Below are 15405 nucleotides of genomic sequence, written 5' to 3' on the forward strand. Positions count from 1 at the left end.
AAGATCAGCCTCAGCAACACAGCACGACCCTGTCTCTACAAAAAAAATAGTTAATTAGATGTGTATGTCGGTACCCGCCTGTGGTCCCAGCTCATCGGGAGGCTGAGGTGGGAGATCACTTGAGCCCAAGAGGTGGATGCTACAGTGAGTTATGATTGCACCACTGCACTCCAGCCTGGGTGACAGAGCAAAATCTTGTCTCTAAAAAAAAAATGCAGTCCTTATACATGTGATTAAACACAAAATTTACTTAGCTTTGAGATATAGTATTTTCAATAAAGCATCAGGTATAAGATCACTGCATTTTAAACTCTGGTTCTTAGTCTTTCTCACCAAAAACAAAACTTTTAAGCCCTAATCTACCACTGAAAATAGATCTACAAGTTGCTGGAAAGAATATGAGCTATCTGAAACATGTAGATATACGTGTACAATGCAAATACAAGTTTGCTGAAGTCATCATGAAGATAGAATGCTGTTTTAACTAACCTTCTTTTCCCCTCTTTCCAGAATAGTTGTAATGTCTTCATCTGTCAACTCACTCTCTGTAGAAGCAAAAATGTGGGTGGCTCCATGCCGTATCATTTGCAACATTTCCTCTTTGGCCAGCTTGTTAGACTGTTGGCCAATGAGTCTTCCTAATGATAAAAATTAAAATTGTATATACTCAATCAATTATATTCCAAAGAAGGCATAATCATTCTAATCAGACATTACCACATTTAGCCATACATAAAGCTTTAAAAGAATAAAAGCTTAGTGAACATTAAGGTTATTTGTTTAATGAACAATCCTACAAGTTTTTCTTCTACCATACTTTCTATTTCAATGTGAATTTCCTTCTGTAAAACTCAGTTAAATCCAGAAGGAAATTGTTTTTCATGTTCAAACTTTGTTTTCAGATCAAACTTCTCTATATGAAAACGCACCCTCTAACATATGTTTTCAAAAAATTTAAAGTAGCCATTTTATCTGCTAAATAACCTTAGGTACTTCAAAAAGTATGCTACTGACATTCAAGAATAAGCTAGTGATGTTCAACTGCTCCATATACTGAATGCCAGGGTTTCAATTCAGAATATTTGTTAGCATTTTTTTTATGAGGCAGAGTCTCGCTCTGTCACTCAGGCTGGAGTGCAGTGGCTCAATCTCAGCTCACTATAACCTCAGCCTCCCAGGTTCAAGCAATTCTCCTGCCTCAGCCTCCCAAGTAGCTGGCACTACCGGCACATGCCAACACGCCCAGCTAATTTTTTGTATTTTTAGTACAGAAGGAGTTTTACCATGTTTGCCAGGCATCTCAAACTCCTGACCTCAGGTGATCCACCCATCTAGGCATCCCAAAGTGCTGGGATTACAGGCATGAGCCACCACTCCTGGCCTCAATTAGCATTTTTAATTTTTTTCCTTTTATTTTTAGGTGATACATAACAATTGTACAGACTCATGGGATACACAGTGATGTTTCCATTTTTCCTCTAAGTTTTCAAATTTTGGTCAACTTTTATTAAAAGTAATCTCCTTTGAATGTGTTGAATGCATGTGTTTTACAAAAACCACCTAATAGATTTCTATGTATAAATACCTTGTTGTATAACAATTGAATCAAGTCTCAGTCTTATCTCAGCTCTTTCTACAATCCTCTCTTCAACAGTGTTGTCAGTGATGAGACGGAATACACGTACTGGCTTCTTCTGACCAATACGATGCACTCGATCCTAGTAGAAAGAGTCCTAATATAAGATATTCGATATTCTGTATAAAATTTATAGAGTATAGCCATCATATTCCATACAATTCTAAAACTAAAATTAGTTCTTTATCTCTAGATCTAACGCTTTGGAAAAGAGCATGATGAATATTGAGAATGTCTAAAGACCACTGGGAACAAAGAAATCTGTAACTATTATATTGTACCATTAATGGGAAAGTTCCAGGACAAAGGGCAAAGCACCTGTATGATGAAGAAAAGAGGGAGCTGAAAGTTTCCGGATTGAGTTACTAAGTAACTAAGTCACTAAATATAAACACCTTCCAAACTAGCAAGGAATTTTATTAAGTAGTTAGTAAGGGTTGCTATGGTGGCAAAAGTCTGCTTTATCTCATCATCAGGCACTTCCTTCTGCTTACGGAGGGATATGTAGTAAAGAGTTATAAAAAATTACTGGGATATTAATATCCTTACTATACAGTAGTCTAGAACTGGTCCTGTGGTTTATAGTTGGTACAGGTGACAGGTAGCAAACTTCTAGTGGTATAAAACCATCTAGGGAGAGTATTTTTAAAACACAGAAGCTGCTAGAGCAAATAGGCAAAGAGAGGAAGGTAGTAGAGAAACAAATGTTTTAAGTTCTAAACAGGCCTGTACTAAATATAAAATCACTAGAGCCTAGTAACAAAGTTTCAACAGAGCACATTAAAACACAATGTAATACTCTACACATATTTACATTAAACCTGAACCCACAAATCCTGAATGGATGTGGGTTAAGATGTGCACTAAGACTTCTAAGGAAGTGAACTGCTATCACTATTAGGTTTTCCAGTTCAGTAACACTGTAACTTACTGGGGCTTACTCCTAGTCAGTCATATCAAACAGGTAGTTCAATACCACGGTGATGTAATGATAATTACACAAAAGCATATTGATTCTGGAATGTCCCAGTGGTCAATCCTTTTCAATTCTCTATTATAAAAGGAAAGCCTTCTAAGTTACATCTCATTGGCATATGACTTTTCATTGCTCCCAAAAAGACAATTATCCCATACCTATGTATTCAAAATCCTAAGAAGTAATTTTGTACCTTTTTACTTCTAAATTAATTTCTTTATCTGAAAATGTAAGTCACATTGAGAGAAGTTGTAACTTTAGTTCAATCAATGACACCAAAATATCAAAGGAGTTACCTGTAGTGTTTTGATGAAAGGTCAGAAAAGAGCTCCCTAAAAAAATGTGTTTAAGTGTAGAATAGCTTTTGGATAGCGTCCTTATTAAGTATCAAGTGTTTTCCTGGAATACGTTCCTTTCTTACCTTTTTGCCTTCTCTCCCAAATTGTTTTATTACGAAAGTTAAAATCTTACCTCTCCCAATTTCAGTACTAAGGATTTTAATATATTTAGTTGTTACGCAGAATAATAACAACAGACTGTTTTTTAATCCCTTTCATTAAAACAAATTTATATGTCCTCTTCAATCTTTGGAATGGGAAAAAAATTTCTATTTCATAATAAAAACCAAAATGAACACATAAATTCTATAGTTGGATCTGGGGTGTTTGTTGTAGGCTTCCATTTCTTTTGTTTTTGCAATTAGCACAGCAACTGTGTGCTCTAGGATAATCGACTGTAACTTCTACAAAATCTCTCAAAAATTGTTAACTGTTTTATCACGAACGACCTCGATGCTGTATAGCAATAGTATTCAGAGCTATGATAAATTTCTGACACCATTAAAGATTACTAACCATAGCTTGTAGATCAACCTGTGGGTTCCAGTCTGAATCGTAGAGTAGAACCACATCAGCACTTGCCAGGTTAATTCCGAGACCTCCAGCCCTGGAACTTAGCATAAAGATGAATTTGCTATTAGGAGCATTAAAAGCCTCTATTGCCTCCTTAATTTTTAATTGATAAAAGGATAGAAGAAAAAGAGAAAAAGTTAGACTATCAGAGTTCTTAAGAAACAAATAAAAACATTTAAAATACATATAGAAAATCTTGAGTGACGGGCGATGCGGGACAAATGGCGGCGCCGGGGGTGGCGGAGGCCATAGCGGCCCCACACCCGGCCGAGGGGGCTGAGACCGCGGAGGCGGCGGAGCTGAGCCAAGCCCTAAGCCGCCTGCTGCCGGGCTGCAGGCAGACAGCAAGCTAGACCGGCGGGGCGCGCTGGAGGAGCCCGGCCCCGCCGCCGACGCCGCCGCCTTCCAGGGCCCCTGGGCGCGCCTGCTGCTGCCGCGCCTGCCGCGCTGCCTGAGCGACCCCGCCTAAGGCTGCCGCGCGCTGGCAGTGCACCTGCTGGGTCTGGGCCTGCGCCGCGCCGCGCGGCCCCACGACTCCCTGCCGCGCCTGCTGCCTGCGCTCGCCGCGCGCCTGGCCGGCCCGGAGCCCACGCGCCGCCCGCCCGAGGCCTGCGAGGAGCTGCGCCTGGCGCTAGTGCAGCTGCTGAGCCTGGCTGTGGACCTGGGCGGCGCCGCGCTCGCGCCCCACCTGGACGACGCCTTCGCGTGCTGCGCTGCTCCCTGCTCGACCCTTCGCCGCTGTGCGCCGCGAGAGCTGCAGCCGCGCTGCCGCCCTGGCGCAGGCCACGCCCGACCACTTCCACACGCAGTCGGAGTCTCTGATCGGGCCCCTGATGCAGACCATCTCCCACCAGCACTGGAAGGTCTGTGTGGCCGCCATCGAAGCCACGGGCACGGTGATCCAGTTTGGCAACGGGAAGTCCGTGGACGACGTGCTTTCCCGTTTTGCTCAACGGCTGTTTGACGACGTCCCGCAGGTCTGGCGGGCGGTGGCTTCTGTGGTGGGCGGCTGGCTCCTGCATCTGCGTGACCGCTACTCCTTCTTCCACAAGCTCATCCCTCTGCTGCTCAGCACCCTTGATGACGAGATGCCCGAGGTTAGGCAGCTGGCTGCTAGCCTCTGGGAGGACGTCAGCCTGCACTGGCAGAGGGAAAATGAGGAGGACCTGAAGGACAAGCTGGACTTTGCCCCTCTCCCCCGACCCCATTACCCTCGGCATGAGCATAGCCCTGTGCTGGGCTGTCGGGAGCTCGTCTTCAGGAACCTCTCCAAGCTCCTCCCCGCGTTGTGTCACGACATCACCGTCTGGATGGTGGGGACGCGAGTGAAGTCGGCGCAGCTGCTGCCCATGCTGCTGCTGCATGCCGAGGACCACACCACACAACATCTGGAGATCGTCCTCTGGACACTGTTTCTGGCCTGCGCTGACGAGGAGACAGCCATGGTCCATAGCTGTTGAAGATCTGCAGAGCTCATCGGGACTTTTGTCAACCCTGAGGTATTTCTGAAGCTGATCTTACTGATGCTGAAGAAGGGGCCCTCTGCCTCCGGCCTCCTGGTGCTGGCCTCCACCATTCGGGGCTGCCCCCGAGAAGCCCTCCAGCCTCACCTGACAGCCATTGCCACGGAGCTGGCACAGGCCCACATCTGCCAGGCATCTGAAAATGACCTCTACCTGGAGCGTCTGCTGCTCTGCATGCAGGCCCTGGTATCCGTGTGTTGCAAGGACTGCAGCACGGCCAGCTTGCAGCTCATGGACGTGCTGCTGACCGTAATGTCCCTCGCAGGTTCCACCAACCTCAGGGACAAGGCGCAGGAGACGATGGACTCGCTGGCCGCTGCGGAGGGCGTCAGCAGCTGCCAGGACCTCTACCGCAAGTACATGGGCCCTCTCCTGGAGCGGGTGACCGCGTCACACCTCGACTGGACCGCGCACTTGCCGGAGCTCCTGCAGTTCAGTGTCATCATCGCGCAGTCAGGCCCTGCCCTAGGAGAAGCCCTGCCGCACGTCATGCCCACGCTCAGAGCCTGTCTGCAGCCCTCCCGAGACCTGCAGATGCGCCTGAAGCTGTTCTCCATCCTGTCCACTATGCTGCTCAGAGCTGCTGACACCATCGACTGCCAGGGGCAGTTACCCAGCTACCTTGAGATGGTGACAAAGGACATCCTGGCCCCCAATCTGCAGTGGCATGCAGGGAGGACAGCCGCGGTCATCTGCACGGCCGCCGTGTCCTGCCTCTGGGTGCTCACCAGCAGCAAGGTCCTGTTGGCCAAGCAGATCCGGGAGGTGCAGGAAACACTGATGCCTCAAGTCCTGACCACACTGGAGGAAGATTCGCAGATGACGCGGCTGATCTCGTGCCGTATCATCAACACGTTCTTAAAAACCTTGGGCGGCGTGATTGATCCAGATAAACTCATCAAGATTTATCCTGAACTCTTAAAGCGTCTAGACGACGTTTCCAACGACGTGAGAATGGCAGCTGCCTCCACCCTGGTGACCTGGCTGCAGTGTGTGAAGAATGCCGACGGAAAGGCCTACTATCAGAGCAGCGTCCGGTACCTGTACAGAGAGCTGCTCGTTCACCTTGACGATCCAGAGAGTGCCATCCAGGATGCCGTTTTAGAGGTCCTCAAGGAGGGCAGTGCCCTGTTCCCAGATCTCCTGGTGAGGGAGACAGAGGCCATCATCCACAAACACCGCTCGGTCACCTACTGCGAGCAGCTACTGCAGCATGTGCAGGCCGTCCCAGTCACGCAGTGACCACACCCTTGTCCCCACCTGAGCCAGCGTTTGTGGCCTTTAAACCTCATAAACAAGGTACCTCTGTGCCAGCGGCGAGACTGTGACAGCAAGCATGTACTCCCCAGGAAACCTGCCCGCTCTTCCCCTGGAATAACAGCCTCTGAGTGGATTCTGCATTTTATGTTATTTGTTCAGTTCATTGAGAGGTCGCCCCAAAGTCTGCAGCTGATTTGAAATTAAAAGTAAATTGCAACTGCTCCCCCTGCAGCCGAATCAGCATCGTCTTGGTTTTTAAGCCTCATTTGCGCAGCTGGGTTCATGGATTATCGGTTCCAGCCTGCTTAGATGCCCACCAAGAAAGTTTTTACCTATCTAATAAAAAAGAAGAAAGCCAAAGTGATTAGAAGACATTAATGAAATCTCTTTTTGGGTTCTGTCTCCTGAAATTTAATGGTGAACAGACTAAAAAGAATTGGAATCTGAACAACTTATCAGTTAGATTTCTCCTGTTTTAAATATACTGGAACTTTAAAGGTTATATATCTAGTCACCATATATTTTAGGTCAGTAATGCTAACAATGTTGAAAACAGAGTATTTAATTTGATCTAATTTTGGTTGCTCCTATAGGTAGCAAGAAAGGAAAATTGTATTTCCCTCTCTCACATTCTACACCCAAGTGCCTAAAAGATCTCACTGTGAGTGAGTTCTGTTACTGTAAGCCATTGTATTCATACAAGGGGGAAATGCTGTGCATATTTTCCAACAATCAAATGCTTGAAAATTTAATTGAAAATATTTATTATAAAAAAAACTTCACACACTTTCTAATATTCTTTATAAATATTTTATAATATTCTTCTATCTTCAAAAATATTTAAGTATCTAGACATACACTGTACTATGTGAATTTATGTAGAAAGTATGTTATGTAAATGAAGTTTCTAATCTTTAAAAGCTTACATCAATAGAGACAAACAGAATAATTACATAGTCAAATTTAACTAAGCAAGTAGTAATTCATTTACATTATTTAAAAACAATAACAGTGAAAACATTTTAATTGAGAGAGAGCTGAAATATATCTGAGGGGTGAATTATCAGAAATCTCAACTTCATTCCCATTAGCTTATGAATGATTAGTTTAGAAGATCAACCAACAGAGAAAATGATTTAGAAATGGGAATGAGAGCAACAGATAAAGGGGAAGGTAAGAAGATTTTTATCAGTATGGTAACAAGGAACAAGTCGGTAAGTCATAAAGAAAATCAGGAAGATAATCCAGGGATATTTCATAAAGAATCTTAAACTTAATATTAATATTCTTACTATATAAAGATTTCAAACAAATTAATTAGAAAACAAAGTCCAGTAGAAACATGAACATGAAAATAAAAACCCAGACAATTCAAAGAACAAATACAAATGGTTAGAAAACAATAATAATGTTCATTCTCACTAGTAATCAAATAAACACAAACTAAAACAACAACAACATTTTTGAAGATTAAAAAATGATAATACTCAATGTTGACGAGGGGGCGGTGAGACGGGCACTCTCGTACATTGCTGCTGGGAGTATAAATTGGTACAACCTTTCTGGAAAGCAATTTGGCAATATGCATCAAGAGCCTTAAAAATGTTCATACTCTTTGACCCCGAAATTCCACTTCTAGGAATTTATCCTATGGAAATAATCAAAGATGTGCACAAAGATTTATGTATAAAAGCTTTCACTATAGCATTATCTATAATAGTGAAAAATTGGAAACAACCTAATCGATCAACAATGGGGGATGAATTATTTCTAGTACATCCATAAAATAAAACATTAGCCTAAAATTATTTTTACAATGATTTTTTATGGACATTAAAAGCACAATGTAATACTGAGCAAAATGTATCAGGATACTAGACTTTATATATAGTATATGAAGTATGATACCAATTACTTGTACATATTACATATACCTAAAAAGATTGGCCAGAAATACTTGTATTTATTTTCAAAACTTCCCTCAGCAGTCACATATTACTTGCATATTCACAAAGTAGGGGCAATCTTTTTTAAACTAAATGGGTGTCATGGTCAAAGTTTTAGGCAGAGAAGGTGACTCACACCATCACAGTCAGCAGAGCAGGTAAAGGGGGCAGTACAGAAAGCAGCATGGTATAGTGAGAGGCACCTTGGTGTAGAGGAAAGAGCAAAACTTGGGCATGAATCACAACTTCACCATTGATTACCTCTGTGATTCTGGGCAAGTATTTAATCTCTCTGAGACACAGTTTCGAACGGAGAAAATTATACCAATACTTTACCGGGCTGCTGGGGGAATTCAATTGGAACTTTAAGTTGCCTAGCTTGTAGTAGTTGCTTGACAAATGTTAGTTTCTTTCCCTACAAAAGTGAGGAGGCCAATTAAGCAGAGGTTACAGGAACTGAGTCAGATGATGACCAGTGGCTTTGTTAGCTGAATTTAGCTGTAGTAAGGGAGAAAGGGAAAATCTGAGAGCTGTTGAGAAAGAATTATTCACAGCTGGCACACAATCAAAGTAAGGAATCAAATGTGGTCTTCTTCTCATTGGGAAAATAGATGAAATGATGGTGTGGACAACATAATGGGAAAGCAGGGCATTTCCAAGAAAAAATGAACAGCTCTGACTTTGCTGTATTTAAAGTCAAGACATGAAATTCAGAGTCCCTGAGGGGATAACGTTGTTTAGAATTTTTAAAAACCAGAACAATTTTGGACATAAATAGATGAACAGTAGAGAACTTGGTCAGAAATGCAAATTGGCTATCTGAGGTCAGAAAGCACGTACTGTTCTGCCGTGACATTCTCTTCATTCTAGGAAGAAGGATAATCCTGAGTGGTACCATAGGGCCTATGTTTAGTGTGGATTCCAGAAAACCAAGCCTCAAAAATAAGTCAGCAAAAGCTCAGTTAGTGCTAAAAGTTGCCATATCAGAGAGTAAAAAAACTATAGGGCAGGGAATAGTGTAAGCTTTGAAATGTCCTCCTATGTATAAATGTTATTGCAACTGTTTCCCTATAGAGGTAGCAGTAAAACCTTTAATATGAAAAGGGTCTGTATGCTTGCTGTGAACACTATGCTATGCTAGAACCAGGCTTCGATAAGGAAGCACACAAGGAATGGAGTGCCCATTGCAGCTGTGGAAGGAATAGGACGTGGGATAAGAGAGTCCCTGTAGCCTGAGATGGGGCCCTAAAGGTGTAAGGGAGAAAGCCCTGTGTGTAATTTCATGACAGGTGGTACATACTGCAATATGCCATTTACAACTGTGCTCATACCTATTATATCCATTTATCCTCACAACAACACTGTCAGAGAAAGAAGTCTAGGTATTATCCTTATAATAGAATTAAAGATACTGAGGCTCAGAGAATTAAATGGCTTGCACACACTGCAAAGTGGTGGAGTTGGTGCCAAAACTCAGGTCTTATGAAACCAAGTTCAGTGCATTTTCCACTATACCATAAAATCATGATCTTTTTTTTTTTCCATACTAAGTTCTATTGTATGCTGCTGCCAGTGTATATAAAACAATTACCCTTGTGAAATAGAAATTCATGAAAATCCAGAGAGGTAGATGTTAAGGACTGAAAGAAATAGAAATTTGTATATTATGGCACAAGTGTTACAGGGATAAGCTTTTGTACAGGCTTCAAATGGAGCTCTCTTGAATATTCACTGGATCATAAGAAGTGGTTTGGGAAACCTTTGAAAGATTCATTTTACTACAAAAAGGAACAGACTTTCTGGGGTCTGAACGGATTTGTACTTGAAGATACTCCAGTCAGCAGAGGATCATATTGAGCATTCTGCAGACAGAATTGTTTCAAGTCTGCAGCTGCCTGGGAAACTTTTACGCGGTTGAGCCCGGCCTCCAGCTGGAGCTGTTGAACCACTTTCTTCATAGCGGCGACGCTAGAGGAGCCAGACATGGTGTACTGGAGGGCCGGGCGGATTCGTGGGTCATGGGCTGTGGGTCGACAGGGCCAGACAACTCAAAATCATGATCTTTACCCAAAGCATGAGTACAGCAGGTCCTCGAGTAACATCATTTCATTATAAAACTGATGAGAAAAAAAAATCAATTCCTGGCCAGGGCCACAGTCCATATGGGTTTTGCATGCGCTCCCCATGTCAGTATGAGTTTTCCCCCATGTCTTCCCACAGCCCAAAGCTGTGCACAAAATGTGAACTGGAATGTCCACACAGTTCCAATATGTGTGTGGTGTGTGTGAGCATGCCCTGTGATGGAATGGCATTCTGTCCAGGGCTAGTTCCTGCCTGGGGTCCTGAGCTGCCAGGAAGGCTCCAACCACTGTAATCCTGAACTGGAATAAGAAGGTAAATAATTTTCTTACTTGCATTTATTAATCTTTCTTAAATGTATGTATGGCTCACCTTTATTTCCATGTTTAATATTATAAGTGTTTTGGTCTTTATTTATAAGTTTGGTGATGTCTTTGTGACCAGAAACATGTCATAGGAACTGGGGTCTTGTCTTGTCACATAGTTTGAAGTGTAGTGACACAATCACAGCTCACTGCAGCCTCAAACTCCTGGGCTCAAGCAATCCTCCTGTCTCGGCCTCCTGAGTAGCAGGGACTATAGATGCATGCCACCATGCCTGGCTAATACTTTTTTAAAAATTTTTTCTTTGTTCTTTCTTTTTTTTTTTTTTTTTGGAGAGACCAGGTCTTGCTGTGTTGCCCAGACTAGTCTTGAATTACTGGGCTCAAGCAATTCTCCTGCCTCAGCCTCCCAATCCCAAATGTTGGGATTATAGGCATAAACCAACACACCTGGCCAGAACTTAAATCTTGTTTATGTCAATTAGCCTAAGAGCATGCATTGTTTTGCTTGAAGTTGCAGTTTCTAAGAACCTATCGATGACATTAAGTGAGGACTTACTGTACAGACTTAAAACAGAAGCCAAAGACAGAGCTCTGAAGGATCACAGAAAACACAAGATAAATTAGCAAAGCCTTCCAAGAAAAAGTGCTTTAAAAAGGGTACTAAATGCATTCAACCCGTGACGTTTGTGAAGGATAATCTAAAGACCTATAAGAATTTTCATGCTTGAGAAAGATACTGCGTACTAAATAAGCTTACTCCCTAGGTGACCCATTCCTACACGCCAAGCTTTTAGTGTCCCAAGGTCTAAATTCATGATGAATACCTATACCTATGTTGTCACATTTAGTTTTTACAAGAGCTCTATAAGAACCAAGATTATTCCCTTTACAAATTACTATGCTTCATGAGTCTTTAGGGTTGCTTATAAATGGGCAAAATTTCAACCATTAAACTCCACAAATGGCAAAGGTCTGCTATAGCTGGCAAATCAGGAAAAGAAAATGACATAAAATTGGAGATCAGAGAGTAAGGTGAGAAACTGTCAGTCATTTAAAAAGTCAGAGATAGGTATGGTTAGAGAAGAGAAGATAAGAATGGAGGATGGAATGGTGTAGTGTCCTTTAGTAGGAGATGATGTCTTTGAAGACCTTGAAAAATATGATTTGTAGAGAGTCAGTGGAATGGAAGCCAAATTGAAGACTGAAGTGAGAAAGAGATGTTAATGAGAAAGTCAATGTGCCCACCTAAAGAAAAGGCAAAAGTTCAAAACTACCTAATGTTGATAAACATTGCTTAATTGAACTCTGATTTCTGAAGTCTTATTTTCTTTTCTTTTCCTCACCTCTCTTTCTTCATGGGGGGGTTTGTCCATCCAGTCAACAATACTCATAACCACACCACATGCAATAATCTTCCAAAATGTCCAGCAAGCGAGTCATCTGGCTGAAAATGAGAACCCTTGAACCCAAAACATTTAGCCAAGAAAAAGTGAGTTATACAACTTGTGTGAAACTAACTTAAAAGCTGCAAAAATGAACATTATATGCAACACAAACGTAGAGCACATGAATACTTCACTAAACTCTCTCTCTCTTTCACACACACACACACACACATCCCTTCAAGAGATGCTATGTATAGAATTATGCATTTGTTGAGTTAGCCATTTTTTAAGGTCTTCAAACTCCCCCACACATATTGCAATGACATGAAAGAAATTGCCTTTACATTTTCTTAAGGATGAATGATGGGTCCACAGACTCTCTCACTGGACTACAGCAATAGGCTCCCAACTAGTCTCCTGTTTCTAGTCTCTTATCCTTAATAGACCCCATACTGCTTCCAAGGTTCTCTTCTGAACATGTAGGAGTGACATACTCTGATTGTCACTCCTCACAGCCAATTATTCTCTGACTCTCCCTCTGCCTTCAAAATAAAAGTCTTAACTCCTTAAAGCATGGTTTAAAATACCTTTCATAATTGGCTCCATCCATCTTTCCAGATTCATCAACTGCCATTCTACCCCAAGTACCATATGCTCTATTCTTTGTTTCACACGTGTTTCATTACCCTGGAAAACCCTTCCCCTTCTTCCCCATGGTTCACTCCTATGCATTCTCTAGTGCTCACCTCAAAGGTCATCTCCATGAAGACTTTCTCAACACCCAGATTCTCAACATATCATAGCACTTACCACAATGAATTACAACTATTCCTCCTCACTACACTGTGAGCTTATCCAAGGCAAAGACTGTTGTCTTGTTCATCTTCGTACACCCAGCCCATAGGACAATTCCTGGCAAATAGTAAGTACTCAACAATGTCTGCTGAATAAATGAATGAATGAATATGGAAAATTTTATTTATATACAAGGCATTAATATAAATTTATTCCATGCTAATTTAAAAATGTATTACTCACCCTGTTCTTTGAGTATGGCCAATAGTTTATCCAAAACTATCATTTTACCACTGTTGCTGACAATGTGCTCATCAGTGGTGTAAGGTGGACCAGGTTTGGCACCATCAAACAGATATGGATGATTACAACACTTTCGAAGCTGCATCAGAATGTTTAAGAGTCGCATCTTGTCCATCTTGCTAGAAGAGTTTAAAACATCAATATCTTTCATCAGATTTTTGTATACCTAAAAGTTTAAACTATAATTAATCATCAATTACTAGAAAGTTAATGTCATAAAAAAAAAGTTCCTTTCACCAACAGATTAGATTCCTGTTTAAAGATCAACAAGATTTGATTTGAGACTAAATCTGATGGGCAAAACCAAGAAAGAAATTAAAATTTGAACATTTCAACTTGCATGTTGCTAATTAACCTGTTTCCTCCTGCTTTATCCATGAGTAGAAATTACCATCAGTTGATAATTATTTAGAGAATTATACCTGCTAATTACTCAATAACTGTAACACCTCACTGAAAGTTGACATCCAACGTTTACTTGTTTGAATGAATAACAATTTTAATTTTTTATACCTGTCTTCACAGGTCATTTTTTTCTGATCCTATGAACATTTTTCATTCTCTTTTCTAGAACTCCACCCCCACAGAGACTTATGTATATACAGATGCGAGATCAATAATATGTAATTATAACAGTGATCAACTTTTACTGAGTGCAAGTGCCAAGTATCATGTCAAGGGCTTTATATGAATTATGCCACTAAATCTTCATAACAAGTCTGAGTATTTACTATAGTGTCATCCTCATTTTACAGGTGAAAATTAAGGCAGCTAAGAGAGGTTAAACAACTTACTCAGGGTCACAAAAGGGAAAAAATCAAGCTGTGATCTTATGTCTGAGTCCAAAGAATATACTCTTAATCTCTACCCTATACTGGCTTGTGTAGTAAAGAAATCATATATTTTATGCATGATATAATTTTATTTATATACGTAACATTTTGCTCCTATTAGCCACACTATCACATTATTAATACTTCTGCTTTATGATTCCTTGTAACTTCCCTTGTCAATTTCCTGCTTTAATTGCATTTATCTAACCATTCCAGATGCTATTTTTGTGATATCTACATTGACATACATTTTCATCATCACTATTATTTTGGTTATAACTATTTTCACTAAAGGAAAAAGCAATAATGCTTTTTTTCTTTGAAACAAGGTCTCAGTCTGTCACCTACCCTGGAGTGCAGTGGCACAAACACGGCTCACTGTAGCCTTGACCTCCTGGGCTACAGTAAACCTCCTGCCTCAGCCTCCCATGTAGCTAGAAACACAGGTGTGTGCCACAATGCTCAGCTAATTTTTTTGTAGAGATGGGGTCTCACTTTGTCACCCAGGCTACTCTTGAACTCCTGGGCTCAAGTGATCCTCCTGTCTCAGCCTCCCAAAGTACTGGGATTACAGATGTGAGCTACTGCGCCTGGCCAAAGAATGCTTTTAAAGAATTCTTTTCAACGAAGAAGTATCCCACTGACATTATCCCCTTTAATACTAACAGCATCCTCATAAGTTAAATATTATTATCCCCATTTTACAGAATGGAAATTTAGTTTTGTAACTTGCCCAAGATAACTAGCTCTTAAGTGACAATGCGTGAAATTCAGACACAGATCTGTAGACTCCAAAACCTATACTCTTTTTGAAAGGCTAAATAAAATGCCTATACATTTTCTCCTACCTTCAGAATTTTGGGGGGGACTAAATAAGATGATGTAGATGAATCAATTTTAGAAACCATATTAGTTGTCATTATGAACGGGTCATCGATAGAAATAATTATACAAAAAAAATTCTGCCTTGGCAGTATTAATCCCAAGCAGATTACCTTTATTTCAACAAAATAAAAGCTCCATGAACAAGGACTTCCCTTCCTGTGATGTTAATGTTAACATTCAGGAATAAACATGGGTTAGGTTAAAAGCCAAACTGTTAAAACAAAGAGACCCAAATACATGGTGGCTTCATTTTTTCTCATTTGCTCAACAATCTGAAGACATGCATAAGTTGTGGGGTAGCTTCCAGACTGATGCTGTAGTCTTGCTCCATTAAATCGTTAAGGAATTTAGGTTCGTCTTCAATCCATGATTCTTGATCTCCTATGCTATGATTCTCTTTACCATAAAAGTTGCCATAACCTTAACATTTTAGCTTGTAAAAAGGAACAATATAGAAAGCTCAAAAAAGCCATTTATTTTAAGAAAGCAAGGCAGATATTATGCACATAACTTCTGCTCATATTTTATGCTCAATAATTTGGTTACA

The 15405-nt window shown here is 41.2% G+C and overlaps 2 protein-coding genes and 1 pseudogene across 12 annotated transcripts in view; 1 reads left to right on the plus strand and 2 right to left on the minus strand.

Annotated features, from left to right (window-relative positions):
* The first annotated feature begins 3744 nt into the window (after nucleotides 1–3744).
* Nucleotides 3745–12275, plus strand: LOC135277244 (dynein axonemal assembly factor 5-like; annotated as a pseudogene).
* The window catches only part of LOC105731543 (zinc finger protein 707), a 45543-nt gene continuing 37184 nt past the window's right edge, over nucleotides 7047–15405 (minus strand). For 8 of the 11 annotated variants that reach the window (XM_064383161.1, XM_064383180.1, XM_064383168.1 and 5 more), the window contains one exon: nucleotides 12999–13306. The gene's annotated coding sequence lies outside the window, so the exon portion shown is untranslated. Of the gene's footprint in view, nucleotides 7955–12000; nucleotides 13307–15405 lie in introns of those variants that run through there. The other 3 variants (XM_064383175.1, XM_064383176.1, XM_064383166.1) reach the window with 2 other exon arrangements.
* On the minus strand, nucleotides 8250–12091 carry LOC105734475 (guanine nucleotide-binding protein G(I)/G(S)/G(O) subunit gamma-5). Its single transcript, XM_064383186.1, has 2 exons — nucleotides 12001–12091; nucleotides 8250–10275 (listed from the first exon to the last, which is right to left on the minus strand). The coding sequence occupies exon 2, from the start codon at nucleotides 10235–10237 to the stop codon at nucleotides 10031–10033; it is 207 nt and encodes a 68-aa protein (XP_064239256.1). The 5' UTR covers nucleotides 10238–10275; nucleotides 12001–12091; the 3' UTR covers nucleotides 8250–10030.

Source organism: Aotus nancymaae, unplaced genomic scaffold (assembly GCF_030222135.1).
Source record: "Aotus nancymaae isolate 86718 unplaced genomic scaffold, 86718_ANA_hifiasm-v0.15.2.pri h1tg000003l, whole genome shotgun sequence".
Taxonomy (NCBI): Eukaryota; Metazoa; Chordata; class Mammalia; order Primates; family Aotidae; genus Aotus; species Aotus nancymaae.

Bases quoted from the DNA above. Each gene is read 5' to 3' on its own strand.
- LOC105734475 (XM_064383186.1), bottom strand. From the start codon at position 10,237: ATGTCTGGCTCCTCTAGCGTCGCCGCTATGAAGAAAGTGGTTCAACAG.